The following is a 13,417-nucleotide window of genomic DNA, read 5'->3' on the forward strand; positions in this document are numbered from 1 at the left end:
CAGATGATTCCACATGGATTTAAATATCTTTAAGCATTACAAGCTAAAAGATACAATGAAAATCCCTTTTGAATGGATAATTTCCTAAAATATGTTAAAAACTGAAAATTGTTTCTAAGCAGAATATTCTAAATATAATTTAAAAATAATTAGGATAATATGAATCCCAGTGGTCGTCTCTGTTGAAATGTATAGGGCTTTTTTGTTCTTCTTGTACGCTAAAGCCATTGCTTTCTCTGTAAAGAAATAGTTTTATGTTCAAGAAATGTGTCAGCATCAAATATTGTACTGTAAGGACAGTTGTTTCAGCACAGAGAAATTGTTGAGAGGTATAGCTATGGCTTTTTAACTTTTGTGAAAATAATAATTCTATGGGTTTTTTAAAAAAATATCATTCCTTATTTTTTATTAATTTATTTATTTTTGCTGTGTTGGGTCTTCGTTTCTGTGCGAGGGCTTTTTCTAGTTGTGGCAAGCGGGGGGCCACTCTTCATCGCGGTGCACGGGCCTCTCACTATCGCGGCCCCTCCTGTTGTGGAGCACAGGCTCCAGACGCACAGGCTCAGCAATTGTGGCTCACGGGCCTAGCCGCTCCGCGGCATGCGGGATCCTCCCAGACCAGGGCTCGAACCCGTGTCCCCTGCATTAGCAGGCAGACTCCCAACCACTGCGCCACCAGGGAAGCCCTAATTCTATGGTTTAAAGTCACCTTTCCCCAGTGCCCCACTACCAAGACTCCTGGATTTAGTTTCATTGACTCAGTAAGTTTAGAGACCAAGGTCTACTCTATTAAATCCAAGCTCCCCATGTGATTCTGAGATAGGGGCCCCTGAGACCCTTTCATGAGAAGTCTGGAGAGTGTTAAGACTTCCCTCGTGGTGCAGTGGTTAAGAAGCTGCCTGCCAGTGCAGGGGATACGGGTTGGAGCCCTGTTCTGGGAAGATCCCACATGCCTCAGAGCAACTAAGCCCGGGCGCCGCAACTACTGAGCCTGTGCTCCAAAGCCCGCGAGCCACAACTACTGAGCCCACGTGCCACAACTACTGAGCCCGTGCGCCTAGAGCCCATGCTCCACAACAAGAGAGGCCACCGCAACGAGAAGCCCGTGAGCCGCAACAAAGAGTAGCCCCCACTCGCTGCAACTAGAGAAAAGCCCGCGTGCAGCAACGAAGACCCAAGGCAGCCAAAAGTAAATAAATACATTTATTAAAAAAAAAAAAGACATAATAGCAAAACTATCTTTACTTTAGGGATTTCAATAGTAAAGACCTTCTTAATAGCTATGAGAGTTAATAACTCACTATCGTTATTCAAATGCAGCCTTGTTTACATCAAGTTTTGCTCCAGGATGCTAGCTTTTCTTTCATCTCCCAGCTTTCCTTAACACAGCACTTCCTACCCACTCTTACAGTCTTTATCACCTCTATCACCCGCAGCTATTAATCCTGAAGGAACGCATACTCTGCAACTGTGTTGCTTAAACAGCATGTTTTTTCTTTACACTGTTATCACACTAGAAAATAGCAGTCAGCCCAAGATAAATCGAGTTCTTAATCACTCAGTTGCTTCACATACAATCTATATGTTAGAAATCGCTTTCAGGGAGAGACACCAGTAAACCCAAACTGCCTTTCAATGTTTTAGTATATATATTAATTTCATAGGTTTTCTGCTGTCTCTTCTTATTTCCCTGTGTTTCCTTACCTTGACAACTCTCTTTGCACTTGGTAAAGGATAATTTTCAAAAAAATGACATCACGACTCTCACACAGATAGAAAAATAAAAGCTAAAAAAAAAAAAGCTAAAAAAAAGCTTCACGGTTTGAAGATCTTGTTTAATGTTTAACCTTATTCCTGAGGAAAACTGGTAAGATGTTACAGTCAGTTCAAAGAGGATCCAAAGAACAGATATATCCATACATCAGTAATGCTGAAGTGACTGGGCCAAGGGAGGCAAAACTGACTTCTTCCCTAGTGGAGGAGCCCATCGACCTCTACCAGGTTGAATTTGCTGGTCTGTAGACAGAATTACTTGTAAGGAAACAGTGCCTTGCTTGCTAAGCAAAACAAATAGCAAAAAAACTGGAAGTCTGTGTTAAAGGATAATTTAATGTAAATATGTCTTAGAGATAGTGGATTTCCCTGGAGGGATTTGAAGCTTGTCTCCCCCAGAGGTATTTACCTACATTGTAAAACCTAAGAACTTGACCGCCCTCTCCTCAGATTTGTTGCATTGCAGAGTTCCTCTCTCACTCTTTGTCGGGGTGGAGACGTGCCAGCCATCCTCTATAAGCTCCAAGTCTTGTAATTTGGGGGTCCCTCTCTCGTGGTACAACTCCAGTAGGCTTAGGTGCATCTGCCACTCACTGCATCTAGAGAGAGTGAGAGAGTTAAAGATAAATAGATACAATATGTATAGAAGGCAAGATAACTTGTTAGCTTGCAAGTGGGATGTCTCATACCCTTCACAGTTTCAGCCTTATCATTATTTTGCAGTTGCATCAGATGTCTCCTATTTACAAAGTTCTAAAATAGTTAAGAGGCAATGAACATCTCAGAGCCACCACAGAATCACAACCAGATAACCTGGAAGGCTGTGCTCTAGTCTGGACAACACTTTGTTTTTATTCATTCACATGTTTATTCCTTCAGTGACTGATGTCTTTTTCAGCACTTGCCAAGCCCACGTGCTGGAGATACTATAGTTAGCAAATCAGAACCTATCAGTGTAGTTAGCAAATCAGAACCTATCAGTCTTCTAATAGTGGAAAAACTGATAGATTAAATCACAAAATACTGAATTACGCATTGTGAAGGCTACTTTTTTTGTAGTTGTAATTTCTAAATAGGTATTTGTAGAAATATCAGGTAACACAATCACGTCCGAAAGAACAGTGTAATAGTTTGCAGACATTCCTCTATTAGTAAAGTACATGCGACTGGGAGCATGGACGCTGGGCTCTCATTTCCATTGCTCAGAATCCATTGTGATGCTTTCATTGTCTCTGCTTTGCCCTGGACATCTTGATTATCTGATAAGCACGGCATCCCTCGTAACTTCCTCCTTTGTAGCACTTTATACTAGAAAATGAAATCACTTACAGAAACTATCATATGGAAATTTTAGAATTGCAAAAGGAAACATTTCTCTGAGCAGCCCTTTAACAGCTGTCATGCACCTATGGCCTTGGATTTCTTACAATACCTTAAGAGACCTTACAAGAACACAGCGTGTTCTTCATGACCCAGTGGATGCTAAGCGATAGGGAAGTCCCTCTCAGGGTGACCCAAAAAGCAAAGAGACAAAGGTTTCAAGGAGGTTTATTGTCCTGCTCTTTCAGCAGCTACTCAGCCGGAGATGAGCTGCTTCATGCATGCCATTGATTCCCCACAAGAAAAGATGAATCATTCTGCTGAATAATAAAAGCAGAGTCCAACAGAGCCTAGGCTAACAGATTTGCCTGGTTAATAATCTTAAATTTCTAATAGTCAAGATTGTGTGGCTAAAATGATAGAATTTCAGACTTAATATATTGCCCCCTATATTCTGCCCTTTTTTTTTTTTTTCCAAATTTGGAAATGGAGGCTGAGATTTCGCCTGACTTTCTTAAGGGCACAGACACATGGCAGATCTGCAGCTCAGGTCTCCTGGTGATCTCTCCACTGTACTGCTGTCTGGTCATCCATAATTAATTTCATGAGCTTATATATCATGTCCTCTTTAAGGAAAATAATTTACTGTTAAAGCGCTTTGGTGAGCTGAAATGCAAGGTGGAAATAAAAGTAACAGCTATTGTTTCAGAGGAAAATAATGATCCACGTGTGGAGGGGAGTAAGGCTGTCAAATTTGCCTCCTGTCTCATTTATTTAACAGGCCTCTCTACTCAAAATTCTGATGACCAGGAGACGGGTGGGACTGAAATTTCTTGTTTTGATTGTGTTGATCCATGTGAGTGTATTAGCTAAAAAGCGGCTGGCGGGGATTTCTACCTACTCTTTTCCTCCAATTTGGAATATTCTTCTTAATACAGAAGAGTTATGTGATTTAACAGCACATTAATAGCAGAGTTTTGACAACTTCCACTCTGTTTCTTACCTATTAAATCGGAGGCCTTTTGATTAATGTGTTCTTGGGTCTGCGTATATCACAGTAAATATAATAAATTTATTGCTGGGAAAGTTGAAGGATACATACAATATGCCATCTTCTGTTACAAACCTTGTCGGATTTTTGTTTCATCTAAATAGTTTTGGTAATCAGTGTGATTGAAATGTTTACAGACATTCAGGTGCTAATAGTGGTAGCTCTAGCACCTACTCAAAGATACATTATTTCTTGTGTTAGTTGAGCTGCTGATGCTGTACTGCATGTTCAAAAAAGTAACTTCTGGGGCTTCCCTGGTGGCGCAGTGGTTGAGAATCCGCCTGCTGCTTCAGGGGACACAGGTTCGTGCCCCGGTCCGGGAAGATCCTACATGCCGCGGAGCGGCTGGGCCCGTGAGCCATGGCCGCTGAGCCTGTGCGTCCGGAGCCTGTGCTCCGCAACAGGAGAGGCCACAACAGTGAGAGGCCCGCGTACCACAAAAAAAAAAAAAAAAAAAAAGTAACTTCCTATTTGCATTGCGTAACTATGCACATCACATTATACCAAGATGAATATTTCAGATTTGATTTTAAAAGAAATAGGTGTATTTCTGGTGTAATTTCCTAACATCTGTGTCCGATGAATATATATTTATGTGTGTGTTTGTGTATGTATCATAATCATATTATATATAGTTTTGTATCCTGCATTCCCCACTTAAATATTTTGTACATTTTCCCATGTTATGAAAAAATCCTCTATCCAAAACTTGGTGTAAAACAGAAATAGATGTACACTCATAATTAAAAATTGTCTGAAGGGAGGTATATATACAGCCCATAAAAGTTTGACTTTCTTTTTGCTGGCAGCATACAATAAGACTAGAAAAGTCATTGTTTACGTTATGTCATTTAAAATATTTTACAAATTCAAAGATAGATTTTTTTTCATATTGTAACATCTCTGAATTCAGGGTGCGTTAACAATCAACAATGTTTTACAGTTATAATAGCATCATTTTTTTCTTTCTTGAAGAAAATAATGACGCATCTTCTAAAAGCAGAATGTCAGATTTGATGAAATGCACCACAAATTTTAATAATCAGTTTTCTTAACATTTTTCACCATGAATATTTTCTGGCTGAATTAATATGAAAAAGTAGAATAAAAACGCTGCAAATGCGTGGCAATCGTATAAATTTCAGGGAAAAAAGTCACTTTACTATAATTTAAAAGTTTTAAGAATCCATTTGTGTTGATTCTACCTCTCAGAGAGGTTTGATGACTAGAAAACTTTGACTCAGATAAAAGGTGATTTTGATTTTCTTTATTTATTTTAACTTTTGCAGACTAGTGATGGTCTCCTCTCTTTCTTCCCCCATTTCTGCATACAAGAAACTGCGTGGGCCATCATCCAGCACAATGGCTCCGATGTAACAAGAGTCCGCAGTACCAACCCAGAGAAGCCCTATGCTGGATTTTTCGACTACGTGGCCAGCATGGAGCAACTGCAGGCCACAGTTAACCGTGCGGAGCACTGTGAACAGGAGCTGACCTACTACTGCAAGAAGTCACGACTTGTAAATAAGGAAGGTAAGTATATTGGGGCGTTTGTCCCCCTGCACACGTCGCACAGGGTGTTTTACTTAAGCAGCTCCTGCGGAGTTTAAGTCGGCCAAGGTGGAGGCCTAGAGCCACCCAGTGTGTGGGCTCCCTGTGTCTTTAGCAAACGTGTCGCAGTCTGGAAGTCACAGAGATGCTGTTGTCTGAAGAAGAGAACAAGGTCAGTTCACGCTGAGCTTTGTTCAAAGCCTTGATTGTCTTTAGAGTCTCTGCCTGCCCTTAATCAGAGAACTGCACAGAGAAGGGCTTTGTTCTGACACTCGATGAATGCACGGTGTTGATCCCTCATAAAGGGCAAGTGACACATATGGTTGGTTTTCACCATGGAAAAGAGTTAATAAAAATATGAATTCGTTTTCTGAAAGTGACTATTCTGTGTGACTCTTTCACGGGTTGTTGACAGTTACCCTCTGGGTATAACTGAAAATTAGAACAGTCTGCTAGAAACAGGTTTTTTTTTTTCAGCAGCTCAAAGAGGAATCAGAAAACCATGTTTAACTCTTTCTTTTACTCTACTTTTAATAACCAGTCTGCTCCTAAATTATGGTTCTGGTCTTGTGTTTTCTCCCTTTAGAGCATCTCATTATGTGACAATATCTTGAGTCCCACCAGCTCTGCCTTAGTGCGGGCTTTAATGACCTAATTTATGAAGTTACTGCAAGATCTTTCCTACTGGCCTCTCAGCCGGTCATCAGTCCGTATCTCCTGCCCACCCACTGTATCATCCAAAAGATTAATCTTCATGAAGAGAATTCACCTGTAAGAAACACACTGCTTCCATCACAGCACTTTACTGTTTAAGAAGTTCCAGTGCCTTCCTAGCTCTTCTGTCCAGTACGGACTCTTCCGTCTGGACACCTCAGCTGCGCGTTCTGGACTCACTTGCCTGTGAACCTTCATGCCGCTCCCCAGCACACTGTCTTCTAGCAGCAGTAATCAGGTGTATTTTTCTTCAGTAGTCAGAGAAGATTCTAAGACATCTGCGCAATAAAGCTGCTTTGTTCCCTCTCATTTGTCGTCTTAAGAGAGGTTGGCGTTCCAGACAGAATGACAAGAACTTTAAAATGAAATGCGTTTCATATGTGAATATCATGTGTTATGTGGGTCATGCAGAAAAATTTTGAACTCCTGGCATGACCTTTGAATCTTTTGTTTCCAGTTAAGCCCCAATCCTATTTACTTGTCCACCCACTTAATCCAGTCTGATCATTTTCTCCCATATGCCTGAGTTCCACTCCCTCTTCCTCCTTTTCCTCCTCCTTCTTTTTCAGAATGTTCTCATTCAGCCTCTTAACCCCTCCTAACTCTTCTCATCTTGCTGGTATCCCCTCAAATCTTAACCCCCTGAAACCCCAATCCCATCTGAGACTGACCATCAGATAGTTGTAGTGCAAAGAGCATAGGATTTAGAGGTGGGGAGAGAGATCTGGGTTCAAGGTCCAGGTCTCTTGTTGATTAGGTACAGAACTTGGATAGAAGAGTATTTCTCAGTCTTTGTTTTCTCGTCACTGAATTGGGGCCAATCATACCAACCTCAGGGGGGCGTGGTCATGGCTGGGTGGCATAACACATACAAAGTGCATGAAGTGAGCTCCTCTCTTCCCAGCTCTCCAGTGCATCGTGGTTAGAGTGAACCTCCCAGTTCAGTATGCAGCTGATTGTTCATTATTAGTGAATATTGATATTGGAATCTAAAAAAGAAAAATAGATAAGCAAGTACAGAAGTGTATTCTAAGAAGAATGAGAACCATAATTTTAGAAGGGAAAATGAATGTGATGGAACAAAATGAACTGAGTTGCTTAACTAGAGAAGAAAGGAAAGGAAAGACAATCATCAAAATCACAAATGAGTCAAACTCTGAAAGAACCAGAACATGGAATCCCCAAGAATGTTAGTGAGCGAGCACCACACGAAGTCAAGGGGACAACAAGGAGTGTGAAGGAGTCCCAGGTGTTTGGCAACCACTAGTAAAGAGAATAGTAAACTCTAGAAGGCTGTAGAACAGATGATGAGGATAACTGTTAAATACACAGATTTTCCTCAGGTCTGTGACCCTAGAATTCATGTAGAATGGATCTGAGGTGGAAAAGAGGGAACAATTTGGATTTCGAGGTCACAGTCAGAAATGTATGGGGAAGATCAGGAAGGTGGTGTCAGACAAGTTAAATTTACAGTTTCAGATCTTGAGAATATAGCAGCTTCAAGTAATAATGGTGCCATAACTGTGGATGAATAAAGGTCAATGTATATGAAAATGTTTCCGGCAACCTGTGGGTCTGCAGCTCAGCACACTGGAAGGATGCTCAGTATGAATACTCAACCATTTGGGATTTTAACTCTGAGAATAGAAATGATCTACCATGATCTCTGATACTTTATCATTTTAATTTCAACTTTAAAATTTTTTCATGCTTTTCTTAATTCTTCCTTATACTTATGTAAATTCTTTAGGACACTTCAAAAAGTCTTGGAGGAAACTGAAGGTATTTGGTATCTTTAAAACATTAAGTGGTTTCTACTTTGTAGGGAAAATAGCAAATTTATTTATTTATTTACTTATTTATTTATAATTTATTTTTGGCTGTGTCGGGCCTTAGTTGCGGCACGCTGGATCTTTGTTGAGGCACGCGGGATCTTTCGTTGAGGCACAGGCTCTTTTATTGCAGCACACAGGTTTCTCTCTAGTTGTGGTGTGTGGGTTTTCTCTCTCTAGTTGTGGCACGCAGGCTCCAGGGCTCCTGGACTCTGTAGTTGTGGTGTGGGTTTCAGAGTGTGTGGGCTCTGTAGTTTGCAGCACACAGGCTCTCTAGTTGAGGCACACGAGCTCAATAGTTGTGGCGCGCAGGCTTAGTTGCCCCACAGCATGTGGGATCTTAGTTCCCTGACCAGGGATCGAACCCGCGTCCCCTGCATCAGAAGGTGGATTCTTTACCACTGGACCACCAGGGAAGTGCCAGGGAGATAGCAAATTTAGATGCGAAAATATTATTCAGTATTTAGGAATAATGATTTATTTTTTAAATCTATGAACACATAACGTTTTGAGCAGTATGTTGAAATAGATCTACTAAATGCTTCAAGCAGGTTTCTCCTTCAGTTGATCACTTAATCATGCAATTAAAGAAGATGAAGATTCTTGATATTAATTAATGCATAACACAAGCTTCCAACAACTCCTTGTTTTCCCGGCATAGTGGACAGGAATGTATAGTAACGCTGGGAGAGAGGTTGTTTGCATCAGCACAGGTCCAATTTAATAATAAGTTTTTATGAGCTTTGGCATTTGTAAGTAAGGGAGAAATTAGTAAAAGTAGGGCTAATGGCAGCAACTTAAAAGGTTTGTAAGTCAATGGAAAAATGATCAAGCACCTTTGAGGAGCTGACTGATTTGATGTCACCTTCTTCTCATGCCGTGATTCTCAAGTGACTATGAGTTTTCCTCTCTAACTTGTTTTTTCCCTAAGACAGATTGCCTGCATGCCGCATCTAAATGTTCTGTCTATTCTTTGCTCTAGTTCCTTGGCATCATGTTTAGTCTTAGCTCTGTGAAGGAGCTGGTCGCTGAACATTCATCATAGAGATAAATGCATTTGGTTAAGGGAAACTTTGTTTTTGAGTGGAGTATCTGCTTCGGGCGTAAAGATATCTCAGTATTATTTCTGTAGTCTTCAAATAAGTAGCCAAGCCAGTAAGTGGAAGAAAAAATATACACTTTCAAATATATCTTAAATCATAGCAAGGGAATGCTGTAATATGCCTACTGTTTAATAAACACCTAGTTTATTTTTAGCCAATAAATATATTGAGATAAATTACTAACTTTACATAGCATTTCATAATGTTTTAATGGGCATTTCATGATCTCAAATCAATTTTGTTTCTCATATGTTAATTACTGTGGTTTATAATTTGATGCCTTCTTGTTTCGAAAAATTATTTTGAACAAAATTACATGTGTGATCTGCTCTCAATACATTTTTTTTTACTATTATGCCGGAATTAAATAGGAACTGCTGGTTTCTTTTCTACTCAAAGAAAAATATATCAATCATTTAAGCTTAAATAATGAAATATTTTTTAAAAAACTTTCTTAAGGAAATGCCATCAATTACAGTGTTGGGAATATCACTACATCCAATCAGTCTTTCTCCGTTTATTCTTTTTAATGACTTGGGAAGGAGGGAATTATACTGGATGGAAGGGTTGGGGTATAGAACAGATGTCACATTTCTCACCTTTGTCTTTCAGATGGAACCCCTCTGAGCTGGTGGGTTGGAAGAACCAATGAAACACAAACTTACTGGGGAGGTTCTTTACCTGATCCTCAAAAATGTACTTGTGGATTAGAGGGGAACTGCATTGATTCTCAGTATTACTGCAACTGCGATGCTGACCGGAATGAATGGTGATTTCCATACGATTTCCTTATGCAAAATCAAGTTTATTATTCTTTTAAATGAGTCACTCAAAACATATATAAGTAGGCAGATACTAAACGAGGTAGTACAGTGAAGAAATTAAAGGCACATTTTGATGAAATGTATTACAATCTGAATTCTAAATGGTAAGATCACTATCTTTTTATTTGAACTTTTTGGTAATGGATCATGAGTCATACACCTTTTATTTCTGTAATATGATGAAACAGAGGCATCTGTTTCATGTCTGCTTTTCATTTTAATTCAATTATCATTCTCTTTAAAATTAAGTATAATTAAGAATTATATTATTCTCAAAATATATTTACAGCCTTTAATTACTAACACATCTCTTCAATAATCTGCCTATAAAACCTCTAAATATATAAACTTAGAATTTCCCACAATTATTTAAACATGTAGCTCTTTTATTTTCTTAAAGGATACACTATGCTATGAAAAACTAATATTCCATTTATCATATTTTGAAAAAGGAAATCTATAATATTTAGGGATTTGAAAATCGAGCTTGAAATATTCCATTTATTCATTTGACATTCCATTTATTCATTTGTCAAACATCAAAGACTGTTATATCAAAAAACAGATTATTTTAGAATACCCTAAAGGAGGCCTCTATATGGAGTCATTGATTATACTCTTACTGTTATATGTTCAGTATGAAGAATATTGTCTCTCTTACTCAAGATTTTTCAAAATTTCTACTCCTTTGGGAGATACTTTTTTTTTTTTTCTCGCTGCCTTCACAGAAAATGCCCACACAGTAATAATGTATTTTGAAATGTGAATAAAAAAATTTTAAACTAATCTAATCACCAATAACTCTCCAATGTCTGCATGACATTTTGTTCATCAAAAATAATTTTTAAAAGTAAGACTTTGAAATTTTTCATATTAAATTCTGCTTATGCTTAAGTAGCTGGCATAGAACTAACCTAACCCCAGATAACATTTGTAATCCCAGGAAAACTATTTATTAAAAACACCTACTTGTAGCAAGTGGAGAATAACCAAATGTAGGCAGAAACTACCAGGGTTGGGAGCCTTCAAACCTTAAAAGAAGGGAACCTAAGTGGGTGAGATTTATGTTTATGTGCCTTTTCCTTGAGGCTACTCACCAGACCACCTACCATGGAGTGGCTAGAACTCAAAGAGAATACTAGATTTTTTTTGGCGGGGGGTATCAGAGGAAAGTTCAGAGCAGCCAGAATGACTAGAAATTGATTTCTGGACATGTCAGAAAGGAGAAAACCACTTGAGGGGAGACCACTATATCAACTCCTCTCAGCCCCCTGACCCTTGAGCTGCACATGCGCAGGGGAGATTTCTAGGAACCAAGCAGAGAGATGCAGCTGGGAAACTGAACAAGCCACACAGGAATTTCAGCAGCAACCACCAGAGGAGAGACAGAATTTAAGTCTCATTAATTGAGATGGGCTTTGTAAAGCCCTCAGCTTTCCATAGAAATGACAGAAGGCCCACTGCCTTTACAGCAAAGACGATGTCCGAGAACTGAGTATGATTGAAAACTACAAGTGAAACTGACACAGGCCCACCCTGATGAGGTAAAACCTCCATTATTGTGATAAGGTTGTGATTTAACTGCTTGTGAAAACAAAAGAAGTCTTCAGAGAATGACAACAGAATCCAGAGTCTCTACAATGTATCACCCATAATATCCAGAATATTATAACAATTATTGCTTATTCCAAAAGAGAGTAGACTTTGATCCAAAGTCAAGAAAATAAAAGTACCATTAGGAACAGGCCCTGGGACACAGGTGTTTGATTAGCAGGCAAAAACTTTAAAGCAACTGTTAAAAAACGTATGAAGAATTGAAGGTAAAAATAATCACAAGTGAACAAAGGGTATTCTAAGCAGATAAATGAGAACTTTATTAAAGAAGCAAATGTAGGGACTTCTCTTGTAGTGCAGTGGTTAAGAACCTGCCTGCCAACGCAGGGGACATGGGTTCGATCCCTGGTCTGGGAAGATCCCTCATGCCACAGAGCTCCTGAGCCTGCACACCACAACTACTGAAGCCCGCGCGCTCTAAGGCCCGTGTGCCACACGTACTGAGCCCGTGTGCTGCAACCACTGAAGCCCATGTACCTAGAGCCCATGCTCCACAACAAGAGAAGTCACCACAGTGAGAAGCCCGCGCACTGCAACGAAGAGTAGCCCCTGCTCACTGCAACTAGAGAAAGCCCATGCACAGCAACAAAGACCCAACGCTGCCAAAAAAAGAAGAAAAGAAAAGAAAAAACAAAGCAAATGTAGATTTTAGAACAGAAAAGTACAACATCATCAGAAGTAAAATATTCACTGGATAGACTTCAGCTCTTATGGGAAATAGCAAAAGGAATCTTCAGTAAACCTGAAGATACGTAAGTAGAAATCATTCAGTCTGAAGAACACAGGAAAAAAAAAAAGATTGAAAGAAACATTGACAGACCCTTTGTGGCTTGTGGGAAAATATCAATGATTTAACAGGCAAGAAATTGGAGTCCCAGAAGGACAGGAAATAAAATGAGGCCATATATATATATATATATATATATATATATATATATATATATATATTTGATGAAACTATGGCTGAAAATTTCTCAGATTTGCTTAATAAATATCTCTGGAAGCAAGCCCCCAAGATGGCCCCCGATTTTCCACACTGCCTGTTGTTCACACCATTGTGTAATTTCCTTCTCTTGTATGTTGCATGGACCTTGTGACTTGCTTTTAAGAACAGAATATGGTAAAGGTGATGAGATGTCACTTCAGAGGTTGGGTTACAGAAGACTGTGACTTCTGACTTGCTCAAAATTCTCTGCGTCTTCTAGCCTTCTTGTCTCGATATAGCAATCTGCCATGTCGTGAGCTCTCGTGGACAAAGAATTGAGGGTAGCCTTCAACCAACAGCCAGTGAATAACTGAGGCTGTCAGTCCAACAGCCAGCAAGGAGTAGAGTACTGCCAGCAGCCACAGGGTGAGCTTGGAAACAGAGCCTTCCCCACTCAAGTACTGAGCTGATTGCAGTCCTTGCCAACACTTTGAGTATAGTCTTTCTTTGGGAGAGACCCTGACACAGAGGATCATAAATCAGAAGAATCATAGACCGTAAAACGTCGTGTTTTAAGTCACTGCGTTTTGGGATAATTTGTTATGCCATAGTAGATAACCAGTACAACTTCAGTGTATGGATTCCAGAAACTCAGAAGATCTCAAGCAGAATAAAAACCAGAGAAACACACACCTGGGTTTGTTGTTCAC

General features: G+C 39.6%; 1 protein-coding gene across 7 annotated transcripts in view; it reads left to right on the forward strand.

The window, feature by feature from the left end:
- Positions 1 to 13,417, forward strand: part of CNTNAP4 (contactin associated protein family member 4) — a 259,350-nt gene that overhangs the window by 196,962 nt on the left and 48,971 nt on the right. For all 7 annotated transcript variants that reach the window (XM_060130067.1, XM_060130070.1, XM_060130073.1 and 4 more), the window contains 2 exons: positions 5,480 to 5,677; positions 9,957 to 10,113. In XM_060130067.1, coding sequence (XP_059986050.1) covers positions 5,480 to 5,677; positions 9,957 to 10,113 — 355 coding nt within the window. The remainder of the gene's footprint in view (positions 1 to 5,479; positions 5,678 to 9,956; positions 10,114 to 13,417) is intronic.

Source organism: Lagenorhynchus albirostris, chromosome 19 (assembly GCF_949774975.1).
Source record: "Lagenorhynchus albirostris chromosome 19, mLagAlb1.1, whole genome shotgun sequence".
Lineage (NCBI taxonomy): Eukaryota > Metazoa > Chordata > Mammalia > Artiodactyla > Delphinidae > Lagenorhynchus > Lagenorhynchus albirostris.